The sequence below is a fragment of the Cornus florida genome, unplaced genomic scaffold (assembly GCF_030987335.1).
Source record: "Cornus florida cultivar Cherokee Brave unplaced genomic scaffold, ASM3098733v1 CherokeeBrave_3.0.0_Hap2_Chr10, whole genome shotgun sequence".
Classification (NCBI taxonomy): Eukaryota; Viridiplantae; Streptophyta; class Magnoliopsida; order Cornales; family Cornaceae; genus Cornus; species Cornus florida.
Genome location: NW_026775580.1, coordinates 101,097,302 through 101,116,702, shown reverse-complemented (window position 1 = coordinate 101,116,702; position 19,401 = coordinate 101,097,302). Strand labels below are relative to the sequence as shown.

At 32.7% G+C, this 19,401-nt stretch overlaps 1 protein-coding gene across 1 annotated transcript; it reads left to right on the top strand.

The window, feature by feature from the left end:
• The first annotated feature begins 445 nt into the window (after positions 1-445).
• On the top strand, positions 446-6,939 carry LOC132276427 (probable WRKY transcription factor 12). The gene is made up of 4 exons (XM_059777841.1): positions 446-1,328; positions 1,502-1,572; positions 2,397-2,558; positions 6,523-6,939. Exons 1-4 carry the CDS (start codon positions 1,062-1,064, stop codon positions 6,683-6,685), a joined length of 663 nt encoding a protein of 220 aa, XP_059633824.1. The 5' UTR covers positions 446-1,061; the 3' UTR covers positions 6,686-6,939.
• The last annotated feature ends 12,462 nt before the right edge of the window (positions 6,940-19,401 follow it).

Below are 19,401 nucleotides of genomic sequence, written 5' to 3'. Positions count from 1 at the left end.
GATTTTGTAGTTTGCAGTTGCAGAGAGAGAGGGCAAGTTCAGAGTTAAGAACGAGAATAGAGATGGAGGCGATTGAGGAGGCTGAAATGATTTGCCCCAAAATTATATATATATGTGACCTTGATTAGTTGATTTAGAAAAAATAATTTAATGTGATATTAATAAAATATTAGGGACAATATAGTAATCTCAAAAAAAAGATATTCTTTATGTGATATTAATAAAATATTAAAGGTTGTTTTAATCATTTAATAAGGTCAATGACCGGAATAAAAGGTCGATTAATTTAAAAGGAGGTCAGTGTAATTTTTGAAACATAAGAAATATCGCCTCTAACCACGCCAAACATCAGGAGTGGGTAAATAAAATTATCCCAACTGATTTGTATTTGTCAGTTTCACTGAAATGGCAAACTGAAGCAAACAACATTTTCTAAGAAAAATAAATAAAAATTACTCCATTGACCCGAAGTCACAGATTCCAAACAAAAAACTAATCTCCCTGTGGCGAGCAAAGGTTGGTAGACCCCGCAGTGATGGCCCACATACACTGACTATTTTTTTTTCTTTTTTTCTTTTTTCTTTTTTTATATCAAAATAACCATCATTATATTTAAATAATCTCAGTATCATTACCACATTAAGTAGTTTGAAGATTTATTTTTTCCCCTTTTCTGGTACGTTGCGAGTAACCTGTTTGTGTGTGTGTGTGAGAGAGAGAGGGTGTCACTGTTGCACTGCTTATTATATCTGTCGTATAGAGAGAGTAGTACCCTAGACAACCTTAAGAACTGAAGATGAGAAAGGAATAAGTTTCCAGGAAACATTCCATCCAGCGTTTACTAGTTGACCAAACAACACCACCCAACCCATCTGCCCATGTGTGGAAGCAAGCACAAATGGCTTGACCACCCAAATCTACAAAACACACACATGCATATCACACACACACACACCCTCTTTAGCTAAGTAGTGATCATTTAGGTAGAATATATATTATATAAGATCAGATCAATAAGCCAATACAAACAATATATTACTATATATATATAGTTTGAACAAATGGAAGCAGCAGCTGGACAACAAGCTGCAGGCAGTAATTATGATCATCTGCAGGTCTCCTTCTCCAATCCTACACAAGCAGCAGCAGCTATCCATGAAATGGGAGGGCTCTCTCAGTTTGAAAACCAAGTCCTCTGCTTCTTGGCCCCTAATTCGCAGTCTGCCCAGATCACCGCGTCACACACTACTCTCAAAGACACTCAAACTGCACCCAACAATACTACTACTCATGACCTTGTTAACAGACCGGCTTGGAATAATGATCAGGTATATATATATATATATATATATATATATATACATATATATTAGATCTTTAATGGGTATTTGTTTGTTTATCATTTTCTCTCTCTTTAATTTGTTGATTATATATTTTTTATAGTGTTGATTCATGAGATCTGTGTTTTATATATGTTTATTTTGTGAATCTAAAATTTTAGTTGAGGACTTCATTGGATCACAAGGCCAGTGAAGAAAATTGCACTGCTGTTAGCGATGGTGGCAATTCATGGTATGTATTTTATTTACCCTACAAAATTAGCTACTTTATGCTCTCACTCTATCTGAATCATATATATATATATATATATATATATATGAAAGAGATTTGCAGCATACTTTTTGTAAAGCCTGTTCTAGTGATCCCCTAGAGAAGCTTCTTTATGTTCTCAATCAAAATCCAAGAATATATGTGTATATATATCCAAATGGAAGCGAGATACAATGGAGTTTGTTAATTTACACTATGCCTTTTCTACATCATCTCTCTCTTGCCTTTTCTGTTTGTGTATATATATGCGTGTGTGAACCTAGAAAAGCTTCTTTATGAATTCAGTCAGATCTAAGGAGGTCTACCCTTATATGGAAGAGGTTTCCAGTGGTGCTCTGATACAGCGTGCCTTTGTATGGCATGTCCCCTAGCTCTCTCTCTCTCTCTCTCTCTCTCTATCTCTCTCTCTATATATATAATATTTAGAAGTATATATATATAATATATAAATGTGTGTGAGAGAGAGAGAAACGTACAACTTATATGGAGAAGCTTTTTGATGCGCTCTCAGTCAGAATCTAAGGATTTGTAGCCATATATGGAAGAGATTGCAGTTTGAAGTAGGCTTTTACGTCATCTCCTGTGTGTGTGTGGGTGTGAAGGGATAAGTATTTCTTTACTTACCCAATTACTAATATTCTTGATACTCATTGATGCCCAAATCCGCACATGTCCATCCACTGTTTTTTAAGTCTTCAAATGCTAACCAAAAGTATTTGTGGATGAATATATATATATATATATATATATATATATTATATATAGTAACTGGTGTTTGGTTGCAGGTGGAGGAGCTCATCCTCAGATAAGAACAAGGTGAAGGTAAGGAGAAAGCTTAGAGAGCCAAGGTTCTGTTTCCAAACAAGGAGTGATGTTGATGTGCTTGATGATGGTTACAAATGGAGAAAATATGGCCAGAAAGTTGTCAAGAACAGCCTTCATCCAAGGTACACATCATTCTTCCATTGCCAGCTAGCTCTTTCAATCATACATATATATGTGTGTGTGTGTGTGTGTATAATCAGATTCATCGCTTTTATTCTTATTAATTAATTAGTTAATATATATATATATATATATATATATATATATATATATATATGCTTCTGATTATTATAATTGCATGCTTGACATGTTTTTGTAAGTTGATTTGAACTACTGTTTGCTTAAATTCATGCATAATATTTATACATAAAGCAATTTTAACAAATAATAATATTTTCTACAATGGGATTAATTAGGATAATCGAATCGAATATCCGTTTTTCTCAGTAAGGTAAAAATATTTTATTGAGAAGATGAACTTGTAAGTTTTCTGGCAATTCATCTGACAAAAGGTTACAAGTACATAGAATATGGATGACTCATAATAATAATTGCTTTCAGTGACATCAAGTAGAAGGGAATATTGATAGTACCAGGCTTCAGCCGTTTAGGCCTACTTTTTCATAGCCAATAGAGAGAATAATTTAGGTGTTAGTTTATCTAGATGTATGAGCTCAAGTTGAACCGAAGTGTATTTCTTCCAAAATTGTAAACGTTTACTTGAGAAATCACTTTGGTCTTAGAGTTTAAGCTTTGGGAATGGGGTTGTTACTTAAATATATATATATATATATATATATATATATATATATATATATACCCTCCAAAATGTTAAATCCATATATAGAACTTTTGGATATGTACATTGACATTGGTTAGTTTCAAACTTGTTTAGATTTTCTTTCACATTTTTATATTGATATAAGTTAGATATATCAACTCTAATTTAGCCTTATATCTTGTTTGTACATTCTTTGGTTTTGATTGATTTTCAAGTTGTTCTTTCATAGTACTCATGGAACTAGTGAAAGATAAAATTTAACATCAGTATGTAAAATTCAAAATTAACAATTTACGGGAAAAAAAAAAAAGATTCAAAATCAATACAATAACCTAAAGAAATCAAGTAAAATTCATCACTTTAATCAAATCACATTAAAGTAATATATATATGTTTGAGTGTGTGTGTGTGTGTTAAAAATTAACATTCATGGGATTTCAAGGTTAAAAACAACACATCACTATGCATCTATTACATAATGTCCATTGCACCTCACATTCAAATCACTACATCCAGAACAATGCTGCCATTATCACTATATGTGGAGATTAATTATGACCCTAATTTAAACCTCTCATTCCAACAAAACAAATATAGACTATGAATTTACAGAAAAAAAATATATATATATAGACTATGAAGCTTTACTTATTTCATGCATGAGAAGACAAATCCATCAATCAATCAAGTTTTATTTGTCTGTACGTTTACTCATCAATCAAGCTATGTTTGACTAATTGACTGGAAGTTCTGATGATAACTGTGTGTGTGTGAATGTGAATATGTATCTTCAAAACCACTGCTGCATGTTAGTCATTTAGGAAATGATTCCAACAAAGGGAGGGAGCCTATATAGAAGTAATGTACATGACTGAACCTTCACCAACCAATTAAGGTGGTTCAATTGAAAAAGTAAATTGAATGATACCTTAAAAAGGATGGTTTATTGTATTGAAAGGTACCGGAATATTCAAAAGCTAATAAGAGTTTTCTCAAGCTTGGTGATGAAATTAATGATGGTTATAAAGTTTGATAAAGATGTAACAAGTAATAAAGACTTCTAAAAACTTCATCGGATATGGAAAATGAAGCATATGCATGCAATTGAATCCTGTCAAATACATTATAAGATGAGTAACATCTCAGTTTTGATAGCCGGCGCCAAGGACTTGGTTTTAGGCTCTGCTGCTGGGCTTTGCTTTTAGCAATTCCATTGCTGAGCTGCAAAAAATGAAGAATCTACATACATACATGTATGTATAAGGAACATGAGAAAAGTTAAAAGACCTGTTTGCTTCAGTTTTTTAAAAACAGTTCTCAAGAATTCAGAAAATAGAAAATTGTTATCGGAGAATTATAAGAGAATTTTATGAGAACTTGTCCTTTTTTAACTGAGTTTTCAAAAAACTGACAGCCAAGCAAAAGTTTCTTATAGTTTTCTGATTTTCAGTTATATGAAATAAATAAAAAAAATTGAACCAAACAGACCTTAGGGTTTAGGACTTTTCTGAAGTTAGAAAATCAAGTACTTCTGGAGCATAAGTTCTAACAACATTGAAAATGGCAGATAGAAAAGCTTTAAGACCTCACAATGTTTCTATCAGGCATGGAAAGGTACTGAACTAATGACTTTGATAACCAACTTGATGGATTTGTTTAAACAATACTACATATTGACATTAACTTAATTGATGAACATGGTAATATATTGTGTATATATGCTTTTGTGCTTTTATTATGCATATAGTTATCATGTACTGTTGAAAGCTACAATATCAAACTTATGAGCCATCATATGGGAGTCTGATAGTATATATACTAAGCTACTAAATAGTATACACACATCTAGTTTAAGCGATAGTGTGATTAGTGACAGAAATAAGTTCTGGATTTGTACTCGATCTCATTCTCAAAAAACACAAGCAATGATTCTTCTTCAGTGAGATAGGATTTGTAGTTGTGCGATAATTTAGTATATAATTGATTAGAAAAACTGTGCTTCAATTTGAGTAATTAGCTTTATATTGCCTACTGGCATATCCTGCAAGTCAAAATTGAGACCTTGGATCCGAAACAATATTATACAGTAAAAAATGGATAATATTAGTGGCTTAGGGCTGTTTGGTTCAGTTTTTTAAAAATTGTTCTTTAAGAACTTAGAAAACAGAAAACTGTTTTCACAGAATTATAAAATATAGTTCTTTAGAAAACAGAGGTTATCACTTAAAAAACATTTTTCAAAAATTCAAAAAACAGAAAATTGTTTTAAGAGAACTATAAACAATAATTCTATGAAAATAAACCTTTTTTGTAATTGTCAGAAAAAAGTTCTCAAAAATTATCAACCAAGTATAGCCTACAACCTAAGTGATGACCAAAGTTACTAAGCCTACAACCCAAGTCCTCAAAAACTATTCTCATAATTGAACCAAACATATCCTTAGTTACTGACCAGATGCACGTCTGAATGTAGTACTTTTTAAATGGTTGACATTTATGGGTTGTCTAAGTAAAGAAAGAAACTAAAATTGCGTTTCTCGAGTTCTGTTTAGATAGCTTCATTTGGAAGAATTATGACTGTTGCAGTGGATCTATCTACACTGATCTCTTCATTTTCCTTCAAAACCAAGTCTTATTATTCTACTTATTCTCACCTTTGGAATTCTCAATCTAGAATCATTTAACTTAAATAGATAATACCTATGTTTTTTTTGTCAAAGATATGACTAGATTTACAAATAGAGCTACTAATCGTTTTATGCTTATCATGGCATTATGTTGTTTTTGACATTTATCATATGGTACTTTGCAAGGTTGCCTACGACATTTCTCATGCCCTCTATATCACCTATATCTATCTATCCATCTATTTTTGTGTGTGTGTGTGTGTGTGTGTGATGTAATACAAATTCATCAACTGCATTGACCTTAACCATTCATTTTTTACTCTAGCCTTTTAGTGTATAAAACAGCATGCATGCTCAATTTACAACAATGTTTATTGCATACATATAATCAACAGTACTACATCGCTAAGATTAAAGTATAAGAGTATTTAGTGTTTGTGGTGTAACTGAAAGCCGTTTTAGAGGATGTGAGAGAGACAGAGTGTTTGGGTGCTGAAGCTTATAATTTTCTGATTTTTGAACAGTAAATTTGTTGCCGCCCCCAAACCAAAGCCACTTAAATTGTTGTGCTGTGTATGTGGGGCATGTTTATATTTCTGTCATTTTCTTAATTGTGTTATTGATTTGCAACGTCTATTATAACATGTTTCTCATTCTGTGGTACAAAAAAAATGGCAGAAGTTACTATCGTTGTACGCATAGCAACTGTCGAGTGAAGAAGAGGGTTGAACGATTGTCGGAGGATTGTCGAATGGTGATAACCACGTATGAAGGTAGACACAACCATTCTCCTTGTGACGACTCAAATTCATCCGAGCATGAATGCTTTACCTCATTTTAATGAGAAGTAAAGAAAATGTTGTGTGATGATGATTTTTAATGTACGATATTAGTAATTAATTAAGTTTGCTTTAATCTTTGTTCAAGAAGATGGAGGTCATTTCCAGCACAGTAAACATCATTATTTTAAACTTGATTGGCTTGGAAATGGTATTGTTAGTTGTGAAAAGTATCAGTGATCAATATTTATGTATCAAGAATTTTAGTCCTTGCGATTATCATATTAAAATTGTAGTTCACAGAACTTCATGATTTCCCTGGATTAATGTCATTAGGGATACAATTCATTTCACCACATAAGCAACATATAGACTTTATGGAACTCAAAAATAATAAGATTTTTTTTTTTTTTTTTTTTTTTTTTAAGGGATCAACAATGATAATGTTAGGCCTCTTAGAACACCCTAAAATCTACCACTTCAGCCTTAGTGCACTAGACAAAAATTGAAAAAAGACCATTAAAAGAAGTTTCCTATCTATTTCCCCTAGTCATTCCCTTCCACTCCCCAACCAATCATATATATATATATATATATAGCATTATAGCTTAGTAAACAGAATGACCTGGTCCAAGTGATGACCAATTAAATGTTATCTTAGTCTACCCAGCAAAGTCTTCTCAACTAGTCTTTCCTAGAAAGTGAGGGAAAGAGAAATTAATTCAAGTCAAATACAATAATTTCTTTATTAATTGCAGACTTTTCTCAAAGGACTTGTGAGCCATTAAATACTGCCAAAGACCTCATCCAATAGGACCATCTCGCCTTCTTCATACCTCCAAAAACACAAAACATGGCCACACACAGACCATCCTCCAGTTCACCAACACCCTCCATGGCTGATCATCATGAGGCCGATGAGCCGAAGGAGTACTCACCCCAAAAAATCCAATACAACTTCAACCTCATGTGCCCCTTCAACATCCCTTCTACCCCAGAAGAAACCGCTTTTCGAATCATCAGAAACTTGAGTTATTTCAGATTATACTACACACTGTTTGTGTGGGTAATACTCTGCATAACCCTTGTGCCGGAGCGAAAAGTTTCATTAATCTTTTTGGTAGCCATGTCAGCTGTGGCATACCTGTATGCATTAGTATTATATTTACTGCCCAGCAATTTAGTTGTGCCCTATAAGACTATCGACAAGAGATTGGTTTTTGCTTTGCTAGCTATTGCCACCATGGTTGAGCTGATTTTAACACGCGCTGCAATTCATCTTTTTGTGACTTTGGCTGCAACCATACCAGTTATTTTGCTTCATGCAGTTTTATGGGCGGTGGGAGATCATCTTTTCGCGACGGAAGAGGCTTGTGCTGCGGGAGAGTTGTTTCCATTTGTATACAAGAAGATTGATGATGCCAAGGCAGTCGATTTAGTCTGATTAATTACATGGTACTTTTTACTGTAAGCAAAGAGGTAAGACTGTATGCATTTGACCTTCCTCAAATGCTACAATAACGAGAGGTTCGTGTGCTAAAGTTTGCCCCATTTTTAATAAGAATGTTTTTCTCTTTGATTAATATTAGCTGGTTAGTATATTTGAGAGAAATGGATGTGTTTCTACCAAATGTCTTGATTGCTTATATTGATTGTATTGGGGATGAAGTTGTTGACGCTCAAGCCTACCCAATTGGAGGTTTTTTGGGAGCTAGAAAAAGTTTGTATTTGGGCGAGTTCCATTTTTGTTTTGTGTTTACTTTTATGAAAAAAAAAAAAGAGTGCTTTTGTTGTACTGTAATTTATTTCGAGAAACAGAAACATATTGGTAACCATTACCAAAATATTTCTCCTTTTCTTGTTACATTTTGGATTGGATTGGATTGGATATTTTTTGGGGGGGGGTTCCAGATGAATTTTTATTCCGTATATCATCCTTTAATTGATGGCAAATTGGCAATGAAGTGAGAGGTTTTACTTATCCTCTTGGACCAAGACATAATTAATACTCCTTTAGATTATTTATAACTAGAGGGAGTAGCTAACAAACAAGATAAATAGGGTAATAGCTAACAAATAAGATAAATAAAAATTATTAAATTTTATATCACTCAACTGCTTAACTGAATCATTCATCAAATTGGTCCCATTATCACATTCAACGCTAAAAAAAACTCTGGTACAGTATTTCAAAATATTTTAAATTTTTTTTTCTCTCTTATCTTTCCCATCCCAAGTGACCCCAAGGTCAGAGAGATTCAAACCATCATATGTGGTTGTTATCAAAACTTAAAAAATAAAATAAAATAAAATTCCATATACTTTGTCCGCACTTCATACAAGATGGTGTGAGACAATTTTAAATAAGTTTGTGTATTAAATAAGAGAATCTTCAATAATATGTTAAAATATTATTTTATGTAATATATATAATGTCACATATAATGTGTAATTTTTATTTTTTTATTTTTAACCTTATGTTAAGATACACTGTCATGTTATCAATGTATAAAATTATAGTGTATTTTACCCAAATTTTTTGCACAATCACATCAGCATATTTTATTTCTCCTCCGTCTTCCTTATTTCATTAACAAATTAACCTATACTAAATTAGGTTTGTAAAAGTTATGTGAGCCTTGACATGAAACGTGGTTAGTTGTTATTGACACATATATTTTTACACAAACAGTATAAAATAATGACTATAATTAAAGATGAGTGATCTAAAATTTATTATGACACATCAAATTTACAAATATATATATATATATAGACACACACAGTACCTTTTTTTTTTTTTTTTTTTGTGATTTGTGAAATTTACCCAGAGTACGTTCTAAGTTCTTTAATGTCTTTTCTCAAAAGCCAAATTAGAAAGTTTCCTATTTTGTTCCCCTTGTGACCTTGTCAATCTCCCCCCCCCCCCCCCCCCCCCAGCCCACACCATTGAGTATTGACTGGTACACAGAATGACCTAGTCCAAGAGACGGACAAATTAAATGGTACAATATTTTTCCACTCCACCCGTCAAACACTTCCCAACCATTCATTCTTCCTAAAAAGTGAGGGAAAGATAAAAGTCAAGTGAAATACAATTTCGCAATTCAATTCCATTAATTGCATAACGAACTATATACATATGTATATCTATATATGTATCAATATAGTTCCAAATTAACCAATTTAAAAGCACCATATATCTCACTTCTTCATACCTCTAAACAAATAGGGCCGGCTGGAGTGATATACGAGTGAAGCGATTACGTAAGGCCCCATCTAATAAGAAGGCTATATAATTTTTTTGATTAATTACAATGACACCCCCTGAAGTTTATCTTATTGACAGTCATATACAAGTTAGCCTACTTTTGAATAATGACACCCCTTAAGCTTTGCTGCCTTTGACAAAGACATCCATTGAGGGGCTGACATGTGATAAAATGACCCAAGTGCCCTTTAACTTATGAAATAACACTTTTGAATAGCAAAATTACTAAATTACCCATTCTAATAAATTTGAAATGTCCAAAATAACCTCTCCCACATCTCTTTATATATAAATATGAACAATACATAACCTGACATATGTATATATATAGATGGATTCCCCAAAGATCTCGTTCGCAAAACAGCGGAAGGTCTTCTCAAGGTGAATTTCATGTGTTCTCTATTCTAAAACCCTTGCATGGTTGCCGAGAAAGTTGAGAAAAATTATAAAGGAAAATACTATCACATATGCTTACAAATCAGATGTTTTATTTATTAATTTTTTTGATTGCCAAGATTAGAATCATTTTGTCTATTCTCTAACGCTAATTAGGCATTCTGGTTTGGTTGCATATGTCTTTTCCTTTACCAAACATCTAAATCATATATGTATAAGCTTCACTGATTAGAACATGATTCTAACTTCCATGGAATTCCATTAATAATTGCATTTAAGAAGAAAAGTATGAAAAGTTGTAATTGCATTCAAGAAGAAAATATTGAGAGTTGAAATTCACACACACACACACATGCATGTATATATATATATATATAGGTTTAGCTTTTAAAGCAAATCCATTTCTGGAGCAACGAGAAGTACGCATGTAAAATCCTGATTTCAAGTTGCAGATTGTGCGATTTAATATGAACAATATATAACCTGACATATATATATATATATATATAGAAGTTACATGATCTGGGCTGGGTCTCTGCCAATATGGAGATATTATATATATATATAGAAGTTACAGACGATATAAATATATCGACTCACATATATTGATGTGGCTAGAACAAAGTGCTCTGAGCCTTTTGCTTCTCGCACAAAGGAATCAAATGAATCTGATTCAGTTGATTCTGGTGATACCACCACCACCTCCGTCGCAACCTCCGACCACTGTCTCATGATGCAAATGGATTCGAATTAATCATGGATCTGGATTGATCTGTGGGTTGCTCCTCTGTTTTTTTTGCACAGATCAAGCATGGTGGTGGTGATAAGAGATGTGATATTGTACCATCACCGATGCGAGGAGAGAGACGGTGGCGGTGGTTGTGGTTGAAGAGAAGTGGCGGCGAGATGTGGTTGAGGAGATGGTGGCTGCGGGATGTGGTTGAGGGTAAGTGGTGGTGGCTGTGGTTGAGGGGTTGTGGTTGAGGAGATGATGGCGGTGGGTAAAGAGAAAGGGGGCCGGATCGATGGGTTTAGAAGAGATTGGTAGAAGGGCAAAAGTGTCATTTTAAAAATATAATATTTTACAATTAAAATTAGTTAAATATTGATGGGCAATTTTGTCTTTTCAAACCTTTTAAGGGTTTGTTTGGCTCCATATTTTGTCAGGGGGTGTCATTGTTCAAAAAACGTCTAACTTATATATGAGTGTCATTATAGCAAATCTCAGGGAGTGTCATTGTAATTAATCCTAATTTTTTTATTTCTTTATATATTATAACTTTCCTAAAACAATTATTGTATTTCCTCTAATTATTAAACTTCATCGCATAAAGAAATTTTTGACTACCTAAAAAATTTCTATTTTTTATCTTCTTTTTGAAGGGCCCCAACCTAAATATTTTATTTTCTTATATTATTAAACCTCAACAAATACAAAATTTAGTAGTGTGCCCAAAATATTTCTATCCTTGTATTATTATTATTATTATTATTTTCTCTATCATCCTCATTACATTAACATATACACACACACATTAAAATTAAATATTAGATATATATTTAAGTGAAAATTGGTGAAACTTTATATATTTTTCTAAGACTCCTATTAACTTTTATTTTCTCTTTTTTTTCTTATTCCTCAGATTTTTTTTTCCTTTCTCATTATAAATTTTTTTTTTTTATCTTCTTCAGTGTCACAATTTATAATCTCACTCTATAAGAAGATTTTGAATACACTTATATTCTATTAAAGAATTTATTGGAGCATTAGATCAAATTATTTGAAATCGGTTTCTATTATTCTATAACTTAAATTAGTTTATAGTTTTATTAATTTTTGTTATCATAAAATTATATATTTTGTTTATAATTTTTATTTATATGTTCAATGTGACTATTAGAAAGCACATAGCCAATTAATTAATGATGGAACTAGAGTTTGAATATTTTTTACTGATACGTAAAAAAATCACTAAACAAATAATTAGCGTATTATTGGTATAAATATATAGATAGATTTAATTAAAAGACCACTTTATTTTTTTGCCTAAGGCCTGAAATTATATTAAACCATCTTGTAAATAAGACGATGCTGGTACCTCTTATGACATACAAAAGATCTAATACAACTGTGATGTTTCCAATTTTTAACCATTTTTCATTTCTTGGAATTCTCTAATTTTACGAGGGCATTTTCGTCTTTTCTCATTTTGTGTGCCTGACACCGTGAGGTGTACTGGGCCTGTCCGAGAGTTGGCTAGGGCACTCCATTGAGTTCAGAATTCTTGGAAATGCACCGGTTACCATTTCGGCATTTTTTCATTTTCAGGCTGAACAGTCCCAGGTGGGATCCGATACCAAAATTGTTGTGCATGGGGGTTGTGTCACTGGTCCATTGCATTTCATACATATTTATTTTGGTGCATAATCGTATTATTGTGGGTTAAAATGTGTGGTGGAAATTAATTTCATATATATATATATATATAATGGAGGTCATTTCCAGCACAGTAAACATCATTATTTTAAACTTGATTGGCTTGGAAATGGTATTGTTAGTTGTGAAAAGTATCAGTGATCAATATTTATGTATCAAGAATTTTAGTCCTTGCGATTATCATATTAAAATTGTAGTTCACAGAACTTCATGATTTCCCTGGATTAATGTCATTAGGGATACAATTCATTTCACCACAGAAGCAACATATAGACTTTATGGAACTCAAAAATAATAAGATTTTTTTTTTTTTTTTTTTTTTTTTAGGGATCAATAATGATAATGTTAGGCCTCTTAGAACACCCTAAAATCTACCACTTCATCCTTAGTGCACTAGACAAAAATTGAAAAAAGACCATTAAAAGAAGTTTCCGATCTATTTCCCCTAGTCATTCCCTTCCACTCCCCAACCAATCATATATATATAGCATTATTGCTTAGTAAACAGAATGACCTGGTCCAAGTGATGACCAATTAAATGTTATCTTAGTCTACCCAGCAAAGTCTTCTCAACTAGTCTTTCCTAGAAAGTGAGGTAAAGAGAAATTAATTCAAGTCAGATACAATAATTTCTTTATTAATTGCAGACTTTTCTTAAAGGACTTGTGAGCCATTAAATACTGCCAAAGACCTCATCCAAGAGGACCATCTCGCCTTCTTCATACCTCCAAAAACACAAAACATGGCCACACACAGACCATCCTCCAGTTCACCAACACCCTCCATGGCTGATCATCATGAGGCCGATGAGCCGAAGGAGTACTCACCCCAAAAAATCCAATACAACTTCAACCTCATGTGCCCCTTCAACATCCCTTCTACCCCAGAAGAAACCGCGTTTCGAATCATCAGAAACTTGAGTTATTTCAGATTATACTACACACTGTTTGTGTGGGTAATACTCTGCATAACCCTTGTGCCGGAGCGAAAAGTTTCATTAATCTTTTTGGTAGCCATGTCAGCTGTGGCATACCTGTATGCATTAGTATTATATTTGCTGCCCAGCAATTTAGTTGTGCCCTATAAGACTATCGACAAGAGATTGGTTTTTGCTTTGCTAGCTATTGCCACCATGGTTGAGCTGATTTTAACACGCGCTGCAATTCATCTTTTTGTGACTTTGGCTGCAACCATACCAGTTATTTTGCTTCATGCAGTTTTATGGGCGGTGGGAGATCATCTTTTCGCGACGGAAGAGGCTTGTGCTGCGGGAGAGTTGTTTCCATTTGTATACAAGAAGATTGATGATGCCAAGGCAGTCGATTTAGTCTGATTAATTACATGGTACTTTTTACTGTAAGCAAAGAGGTAAGACTGTATCCATTTGACCTTCCTCAAACACTACAATAACGAGAGGTTCGTGTGCTAAAGTTTGCCCCATTTTTAATAAGAATGTTTTTCTCTTTGATTAATATTAGCTGGTTAGTATATTTGAGAGAAATGGATGTGTTTCTACCAAATGTCTTGATTGCTTATATTGATTGTATTGAGGATGAAGTTGTTGACGCTCAAGCCTACCCAATTGGAGGTTTTTTGGGAGCTAGAAAAAGTTTGTATTTGGGCGAGTTCCATTTTTGTTTTGTGTTTACTTTTATGAAAAAAAAAAAAGAGTGCTTTTGTTGTACTGTAATTTATTTCGAGAAACAGAAACATATTGGTAACCATTACCAAAATATTTCTCCTTTTCTTGTTACATTTTGGATTGGATTGGATTGGATATTTTTTGGGGGGGGTTCCAGATGAATTTTTTTTAGGAGAGTGGGGTTCGAGATGAATTTTTATTCCGTATATCATCCTTTAATTGATGGCAAATCGGCAATGAAGTGAGAGGTTTTACTTATCCTCTTGGACCAAGACATAATTAATACTCCTTTAGATTATTTATAACTAGAGGGAGTAGCTAACAAATAAGATAAACAGGGTAATAGCTAACAAATAAGATAAATAAAAATTATTAAATTTTATATCACTCAACTGCTTAACTGAATCATTCATCAAATTGGTCCCATTATCACATTCAACGCTAAAAAACTCTGGTACAGTATTTCAAAATATCTTAAAATTTTTTTTTCTCTCTTATCTTTCCCATCCCAAGTGACCCCAAGGTCAGAGAGATTCAAACCATCATATGTGGTTGTTATCAAAACTTTCCATATACTTTGTCCGCACTTCATACAAGATGGTGTGAGACAATTTTAAATAAGTTTGTGTATTAAATAAGAGAATCTTCAATAATATGTTAAAATATCATTTTATGTAATATATATAATGTCACATATAATGTGTAATTTTTTTTTTTTTATCTTTAACCTTATGTTAAGATACACTGTCATGTTATCAATGTATAAAATTATAGTGTATTTTATCCAAATTTTTTACACAGTCACATCAGCTTATTTTATTTCTCTTCCGTCGTTCTTATTTCATTAACAAATTAACATATACTCAATTAGGTTTGTAAAAGTTATGTGAGTCTTGACATGACACGTGGTTAGTTGTTATTGGCACATATATTTGTACACAAACAGTATAAAATAAGGACTATAATTAAAGATGAGTGATCTAAAATTTATCATGACACATCAAATTTACAAATATATATATATATATATAGACACACACAGTACTTTTTTTTTTTTTTTTTTTTTGTGAAATTTACCCAGAGTACGTTCTAAGTTCTTTAATGTCTTTTCTCAAAAGCCAAATTAGAAGTTTCCTATTTTGTTCCCCTTGTCCCCCTCCCCCCCCCCCCCCCCACACCATTGAGTATTGACTGGTACACAGAATGACCTAGTCCAAGAGATGGACAAATTAAATGGTACAATATTTTTCCACTCCACCCGTCAAACACTTCCCAACCATTCATTCTTCCTAAAAAGTGAGGGAAAGATAAAAGTCAAGTGAAATACAATTTCGCAATTCAATTCCATTAATTGCAGAACGAACTATATACATATGTATATCTATATATATATATATATATACAGTTCCAAATTAACCAATTTAAAAGCACCATATATCTCACTTCTTCATACCTCTAAACAAATAGGGCCGGCTGGAGTGATATGCGAGTGAAGCGATTACGTAAGGTCCCATCTAATAAGAAGGCTATATAATTTTTTGGGTTAATTACAATGACACCCCCACTTTTGAATAATGACACCCCTTAAGCTTTGCTGCCTTTGACAAAGACATCCATTAAGGGGCTGACATGTGATAAAATGACCCAAGTGCCCTTTGACTTATGAAATAACACTTTTGAATAGCAAAATTACTAAATTACCCATTCTAATAAATTTGAAATGTCCAAAATAACCTCTCCCACATCTCTTTATATATAAATATGAACAATATATAACCTGACATATGTATATATATAGATGGATTCCCCAAAGATCTCGTTCGCAAAACAGCGGAAGGTCTTCTTAAGGTGAATTTCGTGTGTTCTCTATTCTAAAATCCTTGCATGGTTGTCGAGAAAGCTGAGAAAAATTATAAAGGAAAATACTATCACATATGCTTACAAATCAGATGTTTTATTTATTAATTTTTTTGATTGCCAAGATTAGAATCATTTTGTCTACTCTCTAACGCTAATTAGGCGTTCTGGTTTGGTTGCATATGTCTTTCCCTTTACCAAACATCTAAATCATATATGTATAAGCTTCACTAATTAGAACATGATTCTAACTTCCATGGAATTCCATTAATAATTGCATTTAAGAAGAAAAGTATGAAAAGTTGTAATTGCATTCAAGAAGAAAATATTGAAAGTTGAAATTCACACACACACACACATGCATATATATATATAGGTTTAGCTTTTAAAGCAAATCCATTTCTGGAGCAACGAGAAGTACGCATGTAAAATCCTGATTTCAAGTTGCAGATTATGCGATTTAATATGAACAATATATAACCTGACATATATATATATACTATAGAACTCATTTTGCGCGATCTGTATGGAGATATTATATATATAGAGAGAGAGAGGTTACGCCATTTGCTCTGCCAATATAGAAATATTATATATATATATATATATATAGAAGTTACGTGATCTGGGCTGGGTCTCTGCCAATATGGAGATATTATATATATATAGAAGTTACAGACGATATAAATCTATCGACTCACATATATTGATGTGGCTAGAACAAAGTGCTCTGAGCCTTTTGCTTCCCGGAGTAGATTCAAGCAAGATTTCAGATCGCACAAAGGAATCAAATGAATCTGATTCAGTTGATTCTGGTGATACCACCACCACCTCCGTCGTAACCTCCGACCACTATCTCATAATGCAAATGGATCCGAATTAATCATGGATCTGGATTGATCTGTGGGTTGCTCCTCTGTTTTTTTTGCACAGATCAAGCATGGTGGTGGTGATAAGAGATGTGATATTGTGCAATCACCGATGCGAGGAGAGAGACGGTGGCGGTGGTTGTGATTGAAGAGAAGTGGCGGCGAGATGTGGTTGAGGAGATGGTGGCTGCGGGATGTGGTTGAGGGTAAGTGGTGGTGGCTGTGGTTGAGGAGATGATGGCGGTGGGTGAAGAGAAAGGGGCCAGATCGATGGGTTTAGAAGAGATTGGTAGAAGGGCAAAAGTGTCATTTTAAAAATATAATATTTTACAATTAAAATTAGTTAAATATTGATGGGCAATTTTGTCTTTTCAAACCTTTTAAGGGTCTGTTTGGCTCCATATTTTGTCAGGGGGTGTCATCGTTCAAAAAACGTCTAACTTATATATGAGTGTCATTATAGCAAACCTCAGGGGGTGTCATTGTAATTAACCCTAATTTTTTTATTTCTTTATATATTATAACTTTTCTAAAACAATTATTGTATTTCCTCTAATTATTAAACTTCATCGCATAAAGAAATTTTTGACTACCTAAAAGATTTCTATTTTTTATCTTCTTTTTGAAGGGCCCCAACCTAAATATTTTATTTTCTTATATTATTAAACCTCAACAAATACAAAATTTAATAGTGTGCCCAAAATATTTCTATCCTTGTATTATTATTATTATTATTTTCTCTATCATCCTCATTACATTAACATATATACACACACATTAAAATTAAATATTAGATATATATTTAAATGAAAATTGGTGAAACTTTATATATTTTTCTAAGACTCCTATTAACTTTTATTTTCTTTTTTTTTTTCTTATTCCTCACATTTTTTTTTCCTTTCTCATTATAAATTTTTTTTTTCATCTTCTTCAATGTTACAATTTATAATCTCACTTTATAAGAAGATTTTGAATACACTTATATTCTATTAAAGAATTTATTGGAGCATTAGATCAAATTATTTGAAATCGGTTTCTATTATTCTATAACTTAAATTAGTTTATAGTTTTATTAATTTTTGTTATCATAAAATTATATATTTTGTTTATAATTTTTATTTATATGTTAAATGTGACTATTAGAAAGCACATAGCCAATTAATTAATGATGGAACTAGAGTTTGAAATTTTTTTACTGATACGTAAAAAAATCACTAAACAAATAATTAGCATATTATTGGTATAAATATATAGATAGATTTAATTAAAAGACCACTTTATTTTTTTGCCTAGGGCCTGAAATTATATTGAACCATCTTGTAAATAAGACAATGCTGGTACCTCTTATGACATACAAAAGATCTAATACAATTGTGATGTTTCCAATTTTTTACCATTTTTCATTTCTTGGAATTTTCTAATTTTACGAGGGCATTTTCGTCTTTTCTCGTTTTGTGTGCCTGACACCGTGGGGTGTACCGGGCCTGTCCGAGAGTTGGTTATGGCACTCCATTGAGTTCAGAACTCTTGGAAATGCACCGGTTACCATTTCGGCATTTTTTCATTTTGCAGGCTGAACAATCCCAGGTGGGATCCGATACCAAAATTGTTGTGCATGGGAGTTGTGTCACTGGTCCATTGCATTTCATGCATATTTATTTTGGTGCATAATCGTATTATTGTGGGTTAAAATGTGTGGTGGAAATTAATTTCATATATATATATAAAAGAAAATGTGGATATTTTGGTATAGTGGTAGGGCCCACTTCCCACTCACTTTCATTAGTGGCCATTAGGCCATCAATTTGCCTCAATTTCTTCCTCTCTCCCCGGAAGATCCCTCTCTCTCTCTTTCTTACCTTTATTTTTCTTTTCTTTTGCTTCAAATTTCAAGTTTCAATTTATCTCTAACCATTAGGAGATTTTTGGTGCCGTTTGCGGCAAAACGAAGAGCTCAGCGAGATCTTCACATTGATATAAGCAATTTCAGCTTTGGCCAATTCTTGGAATTTCGAATGAGGGCTTGGAGAATTGGGGGCTTTTTTCTTCTTTGAGGTAGTGGTTCTTAATCCATGACTTCTGAGGCCTTAATGAGTTTATTTCTCCATGATCTGTGATTTAGCATGTTACATGGTGTTGGTTTTTCCTTAAAATGAATTATGTGTTGTATATGAATTATATGTTTATGTGAAATAGATGATTTATGTGAGAAAGCATGCTTATGTGTAAATTTCCATGTCAATTATATACAAATTGTTGAAATTTATTGTATGGAAGCAAGTTAATTTTGTGAGTTGTAAAGTTCC

Excerpts from the sequence above, each read along its gene's own strand:
- LOC132276427 (XM_059777841.1), top strand. The coding sequence starts at position 1,062 with ATGGAAGCAGCAGCTGGACAACAAGCTGCAGGCAGTAATTATGATCAT. Across the intron at positions 1,573-2,396 it reads AGCGATGGTGGCAATTCATG|GTGGAGGAGCTCATCCTCAG; the intron begins GTATGTATTTTA and ends GTTTGGTTGCAG. Across the intron at positions 2,559-6,522 it reads AAGAACAGCCTTCATCCAAG|AAGTTACTATCGTTGTACGC; the intron begins GTACACATCATT and ends AAAAAATGGCAG.